This window comes from Peromyscus californicus, unplaced genomic scaffold (genome assembly GCF_007827085.1).
Source record: "Peromyscus californicus insignis strain IS unplaced genomic scaffold, ASM782708v3 Scaffold_9__1_contigs__length_137607984, whole genome shotgun sequence".
NCBI lineage: Eukaryota > Metazoa > Chordata > Mammalia > Rodentia > Cricetidae > Peromyscus > Peromyscus californicus.
Genome location: NW_026294617.1, coordinates 9,596,280 through 9,609,418, shown reverse-complemented (window position 1 = coordinate 9,609,418; position 13,139 = coordinate 9,596,280). Strand labels below are relative to the sequence as shown.

The 13,139-nt window shown below is 43.3% G+C and overlaps 1 protein-coding gene across 1 annotated transcript in view; it reads left to right on the top strand.

Moving 5' to 3' along the window:
* The window catches only part of Prkci (protein kinase C iota), a 65,707-nt gene that overhangs the window by 20,899 nt on the left and 31,669 nt on the right, over nucleotides 1-13,139 (top strand). The window contains exon 2 of the mRNA XM_052730650.1: nucleotides 8,224-8,345. Coding sequence (XP_052586610.1) covers nucleotides 8,224-8,345 — 122 coding nt within the window. The remainder of the gene's footprint in view (nucleotides 1-8,223; nucleotides 8,346-13,139) is intronic.

Below are 13,139 nucleotides of genomic sequence, written 5' to 3'. Positions count from 1 at the left end.
TTTTTTTTAAACTCAGGAAAAGTAAAGTTTCAGAAAACTCGTGTGTATGTGTGTGTACACGTGTGTGCTTGTATCTGTATTGACTTTAATTCTATGTGGAATTTAATGAAGAAGCCGTTTTAAAGATTTATTTTTATTTTCTGTGTATGAGTGTTTTACCTGTATGTATGTCTTATGTGTCTGTGCACTACATGTGTATATGCCCTTGGAGACCAGAAAAGGGTGTTGGACCCCCTGGACATGAGTTACAGACCGTTGTTTACCGCCATGTTGGTTCTGGAAATTGAACCCAGAGCTAGTACTTAACCACAGAGCCGTCTCTGCAGCTTAGGAAGTCGTATTTTGTTACTGATAGTATTTTTCCAATAAAGATAATTTGCTTTTAGTGAAGATAACTTTAGTTTTTTTCTTTGCCACAAAAATTCTTTAGAAGCCTTTTTTTCTCTTCTACTTTAATTCTGAACTACATTTTCCCAGCCATTACGGCCGACTAGTAACCTGGAAGGTACTTTGAAACAGTGCTTTGAGGCAAGCGGCTCTCTGCTAATGTCATTAGAAGAAGGACCATGATTACTTGTTTGGTTGGTTGGTTGGTTGGTTGGTTGGTTGGTTTTTCGAGACAGGGTTTCTCTGTGTTGTTTTGGTACCTGTCCTGGAACTCGCTCTGTAGACCGGGCTGGCCTTAAACTCACAGAGCTCCGCCTGGCTCTACTGGGATTGAAGGCGTGCGCTGCCGCTGCCCGGCATGCTGTTATTTTTGAGATAGGTTCCCACTTGAACTTCTGACCCTCCTGCCTTTGCCTCTTGAGTGCTTAGATTACAGGTGTGCACCCCCAAGCCTGGTTTACACACACAGTGCTGGGGATCAGATTCAGACATCCTGTGGGCTAGACAAACCCAGTACCTGCCGAGCTATAGCCCTGGAATTGTGTGTGTGCTTGACTTGTTTATTTTGCCATACATAATGTCCTCAGGGCTTGTCCATGCTATATACTATGTATAATTTCTTTTTGATTCTGAAGGATAGCCCATTGTATGTGTATACCACACTTGCCCCCACACTGTGGATAGATGCTTGTGTCCTTCCAGCTCTTGGTTGTTATGAATAATGCTGCTGTGAATACAGGAGTGCAATTTTTTTTGAGGCTATTGTGGAAGGTATTTCTTTTTCAGTCAGTTTGCCATTTGTATATATGCCATTTGTATACTGATTTATGTGTGTTAATTTTGTATCTTGCACTTTGCTGAAAGTGTTTATCAACTGTAGAAGTTCTTGGTGGAGTTGTTAAGGTAATATACTGCAATGGTCTGAATATTTGTGTCCCCCCGAGTCCACGTTTTAGAAGGTGGGGGTCTACTGGAAGTTGCCTTGCCTCTGGTGAAAGGGATTAGTACCTTGGTGAAGTGACCTAGACTAGTCCTTTGGAGGACACAACTAGAAGTTGCAAGTCTTTGAAACAGAAGTTGAGGCTGAGCAGGCAGTAAATCTACAGTGCCTTCATCTTGGACTTCTGTCTCCGGGATGGACAGATGGACATATATTCATTCCTGTTGTGTGTGAGGTCTCTCAGGTGTGGAATTTATTAAATCAAACTGAAAGAAACAAGACATACATTGTCTGGCATCTGCTATGGAAAGCCATAGTTCAGGGTCTGAGCATGGGTAAGGGTTATTTGGGAGTAACAGTTATGGAAGAGAAGGGAGAAGGAGGCTCTGGGAATCTGTTTGTGCTTCTGTAACAGTGTTCTAGATACACAGTCTACAAAGAACAGTCATGGCTCAGTCCAGAAGCTGGAAGGTATGACACAAAGAAATTTGGTGTCTAGTTCAAGGTCTGATTTCTCTATCCAGGATGGCTCCATTTGGCTCTGTTCTCCAACGAAGTAGGGCACAGAAAAGGGCCAGGAAATCCTGCATAACTTAATCACTTTTCCTAGAGGCCCACTTCTCCCCCCACCCCCTTTTTGGGGCAGGTTTTCACTATATAGCTCTGGCTTGCTCAGAACTCGCTCTGGCTGGCCTTGAACTCAGAGATTCACCTGCCTCTACTTAGTGAGATTGAAGGCCTGCACCACCATGCCCAGCACGGCCCCTCTTCTTACTATCACCACAGTGGAGATACTAAGTTACACCATGAATTTTCGAGAGGACACAGTCTAGACAGAGCACAGGCTTAGGTAGAAAAAACCAAGCTGCCCTGACATTGACACTGAAATCTCAGCATCCCCAGACCTTCACAGGAGGAGTTGTGCAACTAGGACCTTCGTATTCCATAAGGTTGCTTGGAGAATGGGGTGTATCTGTGTGTCTGTAGGCAAGCAGTCAGGTCTTTGAGGGGCTGATAACAGGAGATGGTCCAATGACAGCCACGGAGACCATCAGTTTTCCATCACGGTGGGGTGTGCTAGTGCTGAGGAGAGCAGCTGGGAGCACAGCATCAGTCACAGCCTTGTTTAGATTAGGACTCCATATACTGTCGTGACCCTGTGTTTTGTCTTTTAAAACCTGTCAGATGGGACTTAACGTTTAGATTGACAATTATAAAGTTTGAATAAGATATGATTGTTTAAATGTGTGCATATTGTCTTCTAAAGCCAGATATGGTGGCCCACACCAGTAGTCCTAGGACCCAGGAGGCAGAGGCAGGCATATCTCTGTGAGTTCGAGGCCAGTGTAGTTTACCGAGCAACTTCCAGGACAGCCAGGGCTGAGACCCGATCATAAAGAAACAAGACAGAGCCAGGCAGTGGTGGCGCACGCCTTTAATCCCAGCACTCGGGAGACAGAGCCAGGCAGAACTCTGTGAGTTCGAGGCCAGCCTGGGCTACCAAGTGAGTTCCAGGAAAGGCGCAAAGCTGCACAGAGAAACCCTGTCTCGAAAAAACCAAAAAGATAGATAGATAGATAGATAGATAGATAGATAGATAGATAGATACAGTACAAAATGTTCTGTGAATGTTTATATTAAAAAATGTATTCCTTTGTCAAAGGTGTGTATTTGATGGAAAATGGTTTTCTATAGGAACTTTTTTAATTACATACATTCTTACAGTACAAAATACTTGACCCCTGTTGTGTTAATAGTAACATGAAGCCGGGTGGTGGTGATGCACACCTTTAATCCCAGCACTCAGGAGGCAGAGGCAGGTGGATTTCTGTGAGTTTAAGGCCAGTCTGATCTACAAATTGAGTTCCAGGACAGCCAGGAATGTTACACAGAGATACCCTGTCACCAAAAACAAACAAACAAACAAAAACCCAAATAGTAGTAGGAATATATTTACTCATCCAAGAAGTTTAGCTTTTAGTTGTTCATTACTTATTTGTAGATGTGTTAACAATATGCAAATTAAGAAGACTGTAAGACAGATTTACAGTTTTAAGATACTGTGTGGTTGGCAAATGAAATAGACTGTAATGTTGATAGTGCTTCTCTCTCTCTCTCTACGTAAACTGAGCCTTAAATTAAGGGCCTGTCAGGGTTAGACTGTGTAACCGAGATCTGAAGTATGTGGGGTTGTCGGTGAACCAGCATCTGTAGTAGTTATGCACATGGGCCGTATGAACCAGTGGGGAAGGAAGTTAGAACAAGATCTAGATTCTTAAACGTCCAGTTGTAACCACACGACATATGTGTGTGGAGACAGAGTGAAGCATAGAAAGGTCACGACCTTTGGAATATCACCGAGAATGTCTTGTGCCAAAATGCAGAGAGGAGGAGACTTTGGAACACTCAGTTCCAAGATGGGATGTCTTTATCAACCCCTTCCTTCAGGGTTCAGGGATCTGTGTGGAGGAGGAGGCAGAAAGGTTGTAAGAGCCAGAGGTGGTGGATGACTCCAAGGAACTCATGTTTTCATCTACAACAGGACTGATAGAGACACACAGAGTCTCAGCACTGAGAAGGGGAGTGGACACAAAGCCCCACCCCTAACCAAGAAGCTGTTTGCAGTGGGTAACTTTTGGGAAAGGGAAAATTAGTTTTCTCCAATGGAGGAGTATTGCCATGGGATATATCAGCCACACTCCAGGGCAGGTCCCATGCCTAGGAGTAGCTGGACAAACAAAATGTACGCCATGATTGGTTTTTGTGGACTTTTTGTTTTAGTATTTCATCTTATTGTTTTTCTTGTTTTGATTTTTGGTTTTTTTATTTTGTTGTTTTGAAATGAGAGAGAAAACGTGAAGTTAGGTGGGGAGGATCTGGCAAGCGGAGGAAGGGAAACATGATTAAAATGTATATGAAAAAATTATTTTTCTCTGATTGAAAATAGATTTTTTCATATAGTATATTTTGATTGTGGTTTCCCCTCCCCCCACTCCTCCCAGTTCCTCCCCAGCTCCCATCAGATCCACACTCTTTCTGTCTCTCCTTAGAAAGTAGACATCTAGCCAAGTGGTAGTGCACGCCTTTAATCCCAGAACTCAGGAGGCAGAGGCAGGTGGATCTCTGAGTTGTAGGTCAGCCTGGTCTACAGAGTGAGTTCCAGGACAGGCTTCAAAGCTACACAAAGAAACCCTGTCTTGGGGGGAAAAAAAAAAAAAAGGAAAAAGAAAACAGACATCTAAAGAGTAATAATAAAATATAATAAGAGAAACAAATCAAATATGATAAAACAAATATGAAAAAGCACAAGAAATGCGTAGATGCAGAGACACTCGTGTTGGCAGACACAGGAATCCCATTAAAACCCCAAACCAGCCGGGCGGTGGTGGCGCACGCCTTTAATCCCAGCACTCGGGAGGCAGAGCCAGGCGGATCTCTGTGAGTTCGAGGCCAGCCTGGGCTACCAAGTGAGTCCCAGGAAAGGCGCAAAGCTACATAGAGAAACCCTGTCTCGAAAAACCAAAAAAAAAAAAAAAAAAAACCCAAACCAGAAACCATAATATATACACAAAGGACCTGTAATTAAAAAACGATGCCCCAACTTCAAACCTCCAGAGTGCCATTGAGTTCGTTTTGTGTTGACTGTCTACCGTTGGGTGTGGGACCTACCCTTAAGTGTGGTTTCCCCAGGGAGATTCCCCTGGAGAAGACTCATTTTTCATCTGCAGGTGGCTATAAGCTCGCTTCTGGGTTATGGATGGGGCATGTGTCCACTTCTCTCAGACCATCTGGTGCAGACCTATGCAGGTCCTGTGCATGCTGCCAGTCTCTGAGTTCGTATGTGCGCCCGCCCCATTGTGTCTAGAAGGCTTTGCTTTCTTGATGCCTTCCATCCTCTCTGGCTCCTCCACTCTTTGGCCTCCCTTTCCTCGTTCCCCGAGCTCTGAGGAGAGGGATTTGATGGAGACATCCCGTTTAGAGCTGAGTGTTCCAAGGTCTCTCTGCCTAATGTCTGGCTGTGGGTCTCTGTATTTGTTCCCATCTGCTGCAGGAGGAAGCTGCTCCAATGGCTGAGCAAGGCACAGATCTAGGAGGAGTTGAGGGGAAGGGAGAATATGATCAAAATATATATAAAAAAAATTAAACTTTTTATTCTCTCGTACATTACACCCTAACTTCAGTTTGCTCCCTCCACTCCTCCAAGTCCTTCCCCCAGATCCATTCTACCTCTGTTTCCCTTTAAAAAAAAAAAAAGAAAAAAAGAGCAGGCCTCCCAAGGAGATCCACCAAACATGGCCTAATAAGCCTGGGCACAAACCCTCATATCAAGGCTGGACATGGTAACCCAACCCAGTAGGAGGAAAGGGGTCCCAAGCACAGGAAAAACAGTCAAAGACACCCCCTACTCCCTCCCGTGTTGGGGGTCCCACAAGCATACCAAGCTACACAACCGTAAGGTATATGCAGAGGACCAAGCTCAAGCCCGTACAGGGCTTGTGTTTGTCTCTTCAGATTCTCTGAGCCTCTGTGAGCCCTGCTTAGTTGATTCTGTGGACCATGTTCTCCTGGTGTCCTCTATAGGAAAAAGTTTCAGTAGAAATAATGCCCTGTGTCTTAGGGTTGAAGACAAAAGGAGACTTTAAGTGTTCAGAATACTAGGTAGAGTGCCAAGAAGCATATTGTTCCGGAAAGTCATAGCAGGAGACAGGCAGGGCATGTGAAATACTTAGAACGTCAGGTCCTGAGAGCCACCCGATTTCTGTGTCCGCCTGGGCCTGTGCTTCCTTCTGTAGCTCCTTAAGACTGTAGATAACACATGGCTGCTGTGTTAATTAAAAAAGAGCCTTGGCGTTCTGTGTTCAGCTACCCATATCTATTCACAGTTCCTGTTTATTGTCATTTCCTTTTATTTATTGTGTGAGTGAACGCTCCTGGAAAGAACAGTACCTTCCACCAAATCTTCTCCGAGCCTGTTCACTCGATGAGAACTTCTGTGACTGGAGAGGTTGTGATGTTACAGGTCCAGAACCTAAGAACAGTTTATCTTGGGCTGTTTTAGCTCCCTAAATAGCCATTCCTTGCCCATCTCTGTGTCTGACTTAACATCCTTGTGTCTAACGGTGAAACGTTTTGGAATGTATTAACTGAATTGATGCTCATCATCCAGAAAGCTAAGAACATCATCAGCTAGCATCCAGGCCGATAGCAGAGATGGTCCCTCTTTGCTGTAAGCACCTCTCTGATGTTCTACCACTGTGTTTGAAAAGTGCATTTGGCCAGGCGGTGGTGGCGCACGCCTTTAATCCCAGCACTCGGGAGGCAGAGCCAGGCGGATCTCTGTGAGTTCGAGGCCAGCCTGGGCTACCAAGTGAGTCCCAGGAAAGGCGCAAAGCTACACAGAGAAACCCTGTCTCGAAAAACCAAAAAAAAAAAAAGAAAAGTGCATTTGATTGAAGATTTCCTTTGTTCTGTTGCTGTGAGAGCTTCATGAAAATGTTGGAACATGGAATTTGGGGTAGCTCGAATCTGTGTCCCCTGGCCGTGGCACTCATATTTGGCTTCAGAATAATCTCTCCCTATTCTGAGGTCAGAGCTGTTTTGACAGTTAAGTGTTCATCCCGTCCTCGGATCTGCATTGCCCTCTGGGAGTATAGTGAAGAAATGTCTCTGCGTTCCCTTCCCCAAGTTTGATTGTACTCCACTTGGGACAGAGGGTAGAGTAAAAGCACGTGCTTACTTGCCCACTGGAGAAGTAGCTCGGGAGGTGGCCTGGGCAGCTCCTGTGGGCCTGTGGGCCTGTGGGTCCTGATGTCCTCCCCAGTTTTCTTTCCACTCACTGTGATAAAATACCCCGATGAAGCAAGCTAGGGGCGAAAGAGTTGTTTCAGCCTACTGCTTCAGGTTACAGTCCGTCCCCCTCTATTTCTTCATCTCAGTTAGTTCAGCCATGAAATCCCTCACAGCCTGTCTACGGACCAGCCTGGCTAGACTGGTCCTCATGCCACTCCCTTCCCAGGTGACTCTAGCCAGTGTTTGACCACCCACCTGCCTAGGGACGTTAACTTTGACCGCATGATAGACGCACTTGGATTTACAGCAGGAAGGACATGGACTGCGTTAATTTTATAAAAACCTTAAAACTAGTCCCCCACAGAGTGCTGTGTGAAAGCTGCTGCTGTGTCGAGGTTAGAGCTCTGAAGACCTCCAGGGCTGCCTAGAGGGAGCACCAGGCCTCTGCTAGAAAACACTGAACATGTGTAAAGTTACAGGGAATAACTAGATTTATTTAAATTGTTCATCTAGTGCTAATATAATTAATATATTTTTTACTATTTCATATTAATACTTTCATTAATAAAAATATATTACTGTGATTGGGGAGGAAGGTTACCTATACTAAAGGAAGTTGCTTTAAAGCTATTTTTAGAAAACATGTTCTTTGGGGAAAAGCTGAAAATGAGGTAAGAGATGTAGAAATCATGTGATACAAAGAATGATTGACAGATTTATGGTGGGTTATTTTGTAAGTCAAGACTAAGGAAGCCGGGGTAACAGAAGGATGAATGGTAGACTTTCTGGGGTAGGAAAATCTGGGGGTGGAGTTTGAAACAGATTCTAGATGGATCCAAGGCGTACGCTTGTAGAGAGTGGCTGTGGAGTTGGAAGGCCTTCCAGAAGTGCTAGAGCAGTGAGGGTGGTTCTCTCCGTGACAGCGCACTGAGTTAAGGTTTTGCATAACTCCATTGCTTTTCCTGTTGTAATTTTATTTCATTAACGTTTTAATGTTTCATGTACACACAGAATAACTAGTCTGTCATCAGGTATTCAGTCACATGTAGATCAGTATGGCTTTACACATAAAACTTTTAAAGCATAAAACTCTTTTTCTTTTGCAGAGACATTATGATAACACACTTTGAGCCTTCCATCTCCTTTGAGGGACTTTGCAGTGAAGTTCGAGATATGTGTTCTTTTGACAATGAACAGCCATTCACCATGAAATGGATAGATGAGGAAGGTGAGTGATTGGGAGAAGGGATGATGCCTGTGTGAGCATTTGCTTTAAGAGAAATAAGAGCCCTAAGAAATTCAAGAGGGAAAGCTAAAGCAGAAATTTAATGCCATGTTTGAGTACCTAGATTAAGAGAAAAGATTTAAATCAAAGTACACAATCTTTGCCTTTCCCTCTTCAAAATGAAGTAAGGCAGATGTTTTATATTTTAATTTAAGAGCTTACCTGTTCTTAACTGAATATACCTTAAAGAAAATGTTGTAGAAGCAGTCATAGTGATTGTGATCATTTTACTTCAGGATGATGTTAGTGACTTGTACTCACAAAGCATTGTGAACTGTCTTGAGGATAGACATTACCTGTCCTCAAACTCAGAGGCTCATCACAGTTGGGCATGTGTGTTAGTCAGGATGCTCTTAAGGACCAGGGCTGATAGAATGATAGAATGGGCGGCTTCTTCAGTTTGAAGACATTGAATTTTAAGGCTTCTCACCATCTGCTGCCTGCAAGTGTACTTGGTGCCTAAGGAGACCAGAAGACGGTATCAGATCCCCCTGGAGGAACTGGTTACAGAAGGTTGTGGTCTGTCGTGTGGGTGCTGGGAACTAAACCTCTGCAAGAACCACAAGTGCTTCTAACTGCTGAGCCGCTTCTCCAGCCCCTAATGGGCTTTTTTTTTTTTTTTTTTTTTATAGTTTTTAAATAAGGCAGGTTTTGTTATGTGGCCCTGACTGACAGGAAACTTGCAACGACCCCCTTCTTTGGTCTCCTAATGTGAGCTATCAGGCCTCAGTAGCAAAATATTTTAGGTGGTTAGTAATTTTGTAACCATCATTGCCACATACTCTTGCACGGGGCAGGGAATGACAGATAGGATTTTATTTTTAGTTCTCTGCATAGCTTTTAAATTTTTTATTTTTAACTGACAGTATATATGATTATGAGTTGCAGTGTTATTTTTTTCTTTGTGTCTGTGTGTGAGTGTGTGTTTAATGTGTATACGTGTTTTGCTTACATGTATCTCTATGCACCATGTGCATACAGTGTCTGAACAGAAGAGGGTGTTGGGTCCTATGGAACTGGAGTTACAGACAGCTGTTAGCCATGTGGTTACTGGGAATAGAACCCAGGTCCTCTAAGAATGGGACTGTTGCTGTGACAGACCTGACCTGTTTTTTGAAGAATTTTAGAAGACTTTGGGATTTTGGACTAGAAAAGTTATATTTGAATTAACAAGAGCTATTGGGGTCCAGCCCCAGATACCCCTTTCCCAGGGTCCATGGAAGAACTCTGCAACCAGCTGAGAATCTAATCTTAAGAATACTGAAAGAATATGCACACACGGAGCTCTTTCAGTCCATTCACTTTATTCTTCTAAATCAATTCTACAAGTGTCACCGGATATCAGTTATATACACTTACAAGCAGTAATTTTTTGGCAATGCATGTGAGGCTTCAAGTTTTCAGGGTCATAGAGAGAGGTAATAAGATCCACACATAGAGCAGTAATTGTCAGCTTTCACTTACAACCCAAAGGGGGAGTGACTAATGGAAGTTCTCTGGTAGGGTCAACTAAGGGCTAAAATCAATTAGGGGATCTAAAGAGGAATTTATGTGCTCAGACTATATTCTTAGAAGTGGCTAAGTAAAAGGTTAGGAGTCTGTATGTCAGTATAAGGCACGAGTAAAGTAAAACTGTCTTTTTTCCTTTGTCACGATGGTTCAGCTATCTTGGCAGCGCTGTTTTCCAGCAGGACGGGGAAGTATTTTCAGTTACTAGGCAACCTGGGTAACAGCATGTAGCATTTGGTTTGCAAAAGCACTTTCACTCTGAGTCAGTTGCTAAAGGGAACCTTTAGATCTAATGATAACACCTAGGCTATGGGATAAAAGAGGAGGGTTTAAGCTTAATTTGCACAAGAAACAAAGCTTGGCACCTATCATCTGCCTGGCCTTGGTGGTTGTCTCATTGGGTCAGTCTTGTATAATATTATCAGGACCAGCCTTAATATTATACATCCCAGGGGCTCAGGAGAGAGAAATATGAACGGTGGCCAGGACTATTTTTGGGAAATAGAGTCTCAGCACACCGAGCTCTATAGTCCACTTTCTTTAATTCCTCTGGGATAACATCCTATTTACACAGCTTCAGTTCTGTTCTCGTGCCTACCTCCTTTCTTGCCTGATTTTTCTCTATATTTATCCACTGCTCCCTCTAAGTTCTATCTTAATTCTCTCATCTTAATTCTGCCTCATCTAGGTCCTTCTCATCTCGTTCTTACCCAGCTAGTACTTCCCTATCTGACTCTCCTCATTTTCCATCTCATCCACACGTTCTCTCTGGTCAAAATCCTCCTTATTCCTCTCCATTCTCTGTCTCTAAGTTCTCCACGTTCCTCCCCAAGTCTCTCAGTAGTTTAGTTATAAACCCAAGCAATAGCACTCCCCTGGTTAAGCAAGGTTACCAGACTTGAATTCTATGGGGTCATAAAGGCAGGTAAGAATTTTCCTCAGGCAGTGACCACCAGGCTTCCAGGGTCAAATGGAGGGGGTGATAAGAATCACATAGAGGGGCAGTAATTGTTAATTATCATTTGCAACCCAAAGGGGAAGTGACTAATGAATTAACTAAAGGCTAAATTCGGGTAATATCTAAGAAGAGGGATCTTATGTGCACAACTATAATCTTAAACGTGATTGGTAGAAAATGTTAAGAATCTATAAGTTGCTAGGTCAGTGGGAGAAAATAAAACTGCCTTTTTTTTTCCTGTGGCTCCTATCTGTCCAGGCTATCTGCCATTTTTTTTTCTACAGGGTGGGGGAAGGTGTGCTTGGTCACCAGGCAACCTATGTACAGCTAGATGCCTCTGGTGATAGTTAAAGGGAGATCTGGAACTAGAGGTAAGATTTGAGAAAGGAGGAAGTTAAGCTTAATTGGCACATCCGCCAGGCCTTCTCAGATGGGTAGTCTGGATGGTTAAGTCTGTTCTTAGAGAGTACAGAGGTATCTCTGATAAGGTACTTTCCTCCGTCTGGGGATGGACCTGGCTGGATGCTGCCAATGATGATAATTACAGGGAGGCTTCAACTGGGGTTCTGGCCGAGCATAGCTGTCAGTGCAGGTTATCTAAATATTCCTTTAGTAGAAGGGCAGTGGTGCCCAAAAAATGATGGAAAAGCTACAATAGCACACAAGAAATTCATAGCAGAAAACGACTGATAATCAAAAGCCAAACATCACCAAGGCTCCTTGAGCCTCAGCTTGACCTCAGGAAGGCCCTTGGCTTCTTCCAGGCATTAGCTTTGCCATAATCTGCTGAAGTCCTACTTTGTGTATTTTTGCGGCTTGCAGCGAGTCAGTGGGAATATTTACCTATATCAGTAACTAGCAGAGGGCTGATCACCATCCCAGTGATTGCAAGCAGTAAATCATTAAGTTAGGGTCTTGTGTTAATAAACGGGGTGAAAATGAGGAGTTAAGGTTAGTGAGGTTGGCTTCTCTTGTCTTTTGGAGAGGTGAGCTCAGGGCACACTAGTGCTCATCTGTCTGCAGTCTGCCCTTGGATGTCTGAGAAGTGTCTCAGATGAAATTCTTTTGTCTGGAGATGGCCCTGGCCAGATGTCTGCTAATGAAAACAATTACAGAAAAGCAGACTATGCTGGAATAAGAGGAACAAAGGCCTGAAAAGGGTATTTGTGTGACTGTTTTCACACATAGTCAAAGGGATGTCATCCATATGCCCCAAACTTGTAGGGGAAATTGTGCCCAATAAATGATCAACCATGCTGTTAGAAGTTCTTGGGGAAAGAATCAATTGGGAAAACTGTAATAACACACAGGACATTCACTGCAGGAAACAGCTAATACATTCAAAATCCAGTATCACCAAAAAACTCCTTGAGTTTTGGCTTCAACCTCTGGTTTAGCCTTGTCAGTGCCAGCTGAATCCCTGCTTCATATTGCTGCAGCTCGAAGCATTGAATGTGCTGTAAGCAGTGTTAAATAGGCCTCCTGGTAGGATCTTGGAAGACAGTATTGCTGAGAGCAATATGGATTATGTAGGACCAGCATTCAGCAGTTAAAATTCCCAAAGACAGCGTAATCCAGAATCTCTGTGTGATATCCATCTTTACATGGCTTTTTTTTTTTTATAATACTTTTACTTTCTCTTTAAAGACTTTATTTTTTAAAACTTTCTATTTCTTTATATAACTGTCTATATTCTTTTTCCTCTCTCTTCCAAGACTACATATTTTTTTTATATATTGTAAACTGTTTAGAGATTTATTCCATCTGAATCTGTTTTACTGTGAGTCTGTTGCTTTAAACTGCAGTATTATTGGGACTGAAATGGCAGCTTTGGCTGCTGGCTCTGCCCACCTCAGCTTCCCAACATGGGGGAACTACGTTTACCACCAGCTCTGGGAACCAGGCTCGCTGCTGACCATGTGACGCAGTGGGTCTATGCTTCCATCCAGGAGCGTGTAGCCCAGAAACCTCTTTTTTTTTTTTTTTTTTTTTTCTGTACTAGCAAAAGCTAAATCTGTCACTGTGTACCTCTGCGGAAATCCACTATACTGCACTCAAGCCCGAACACTGCTGTGAACCCCCCATACTGTAGCTCATGGCTTGCCTGAGAGATACAACTAGGAAGCTGTTTTTAGCTCTGTTTTAGAATCTTTCTTTTTTTTTTTTTAAGCTTTCTCAGGTTTTAGAAACCCATACTGTAGCTCATGGCTTGCCTGAGAGACACAACTAGGAAGCTGTTTTTAGGGGGTAAGACTTCAGCAGCTGAGTTG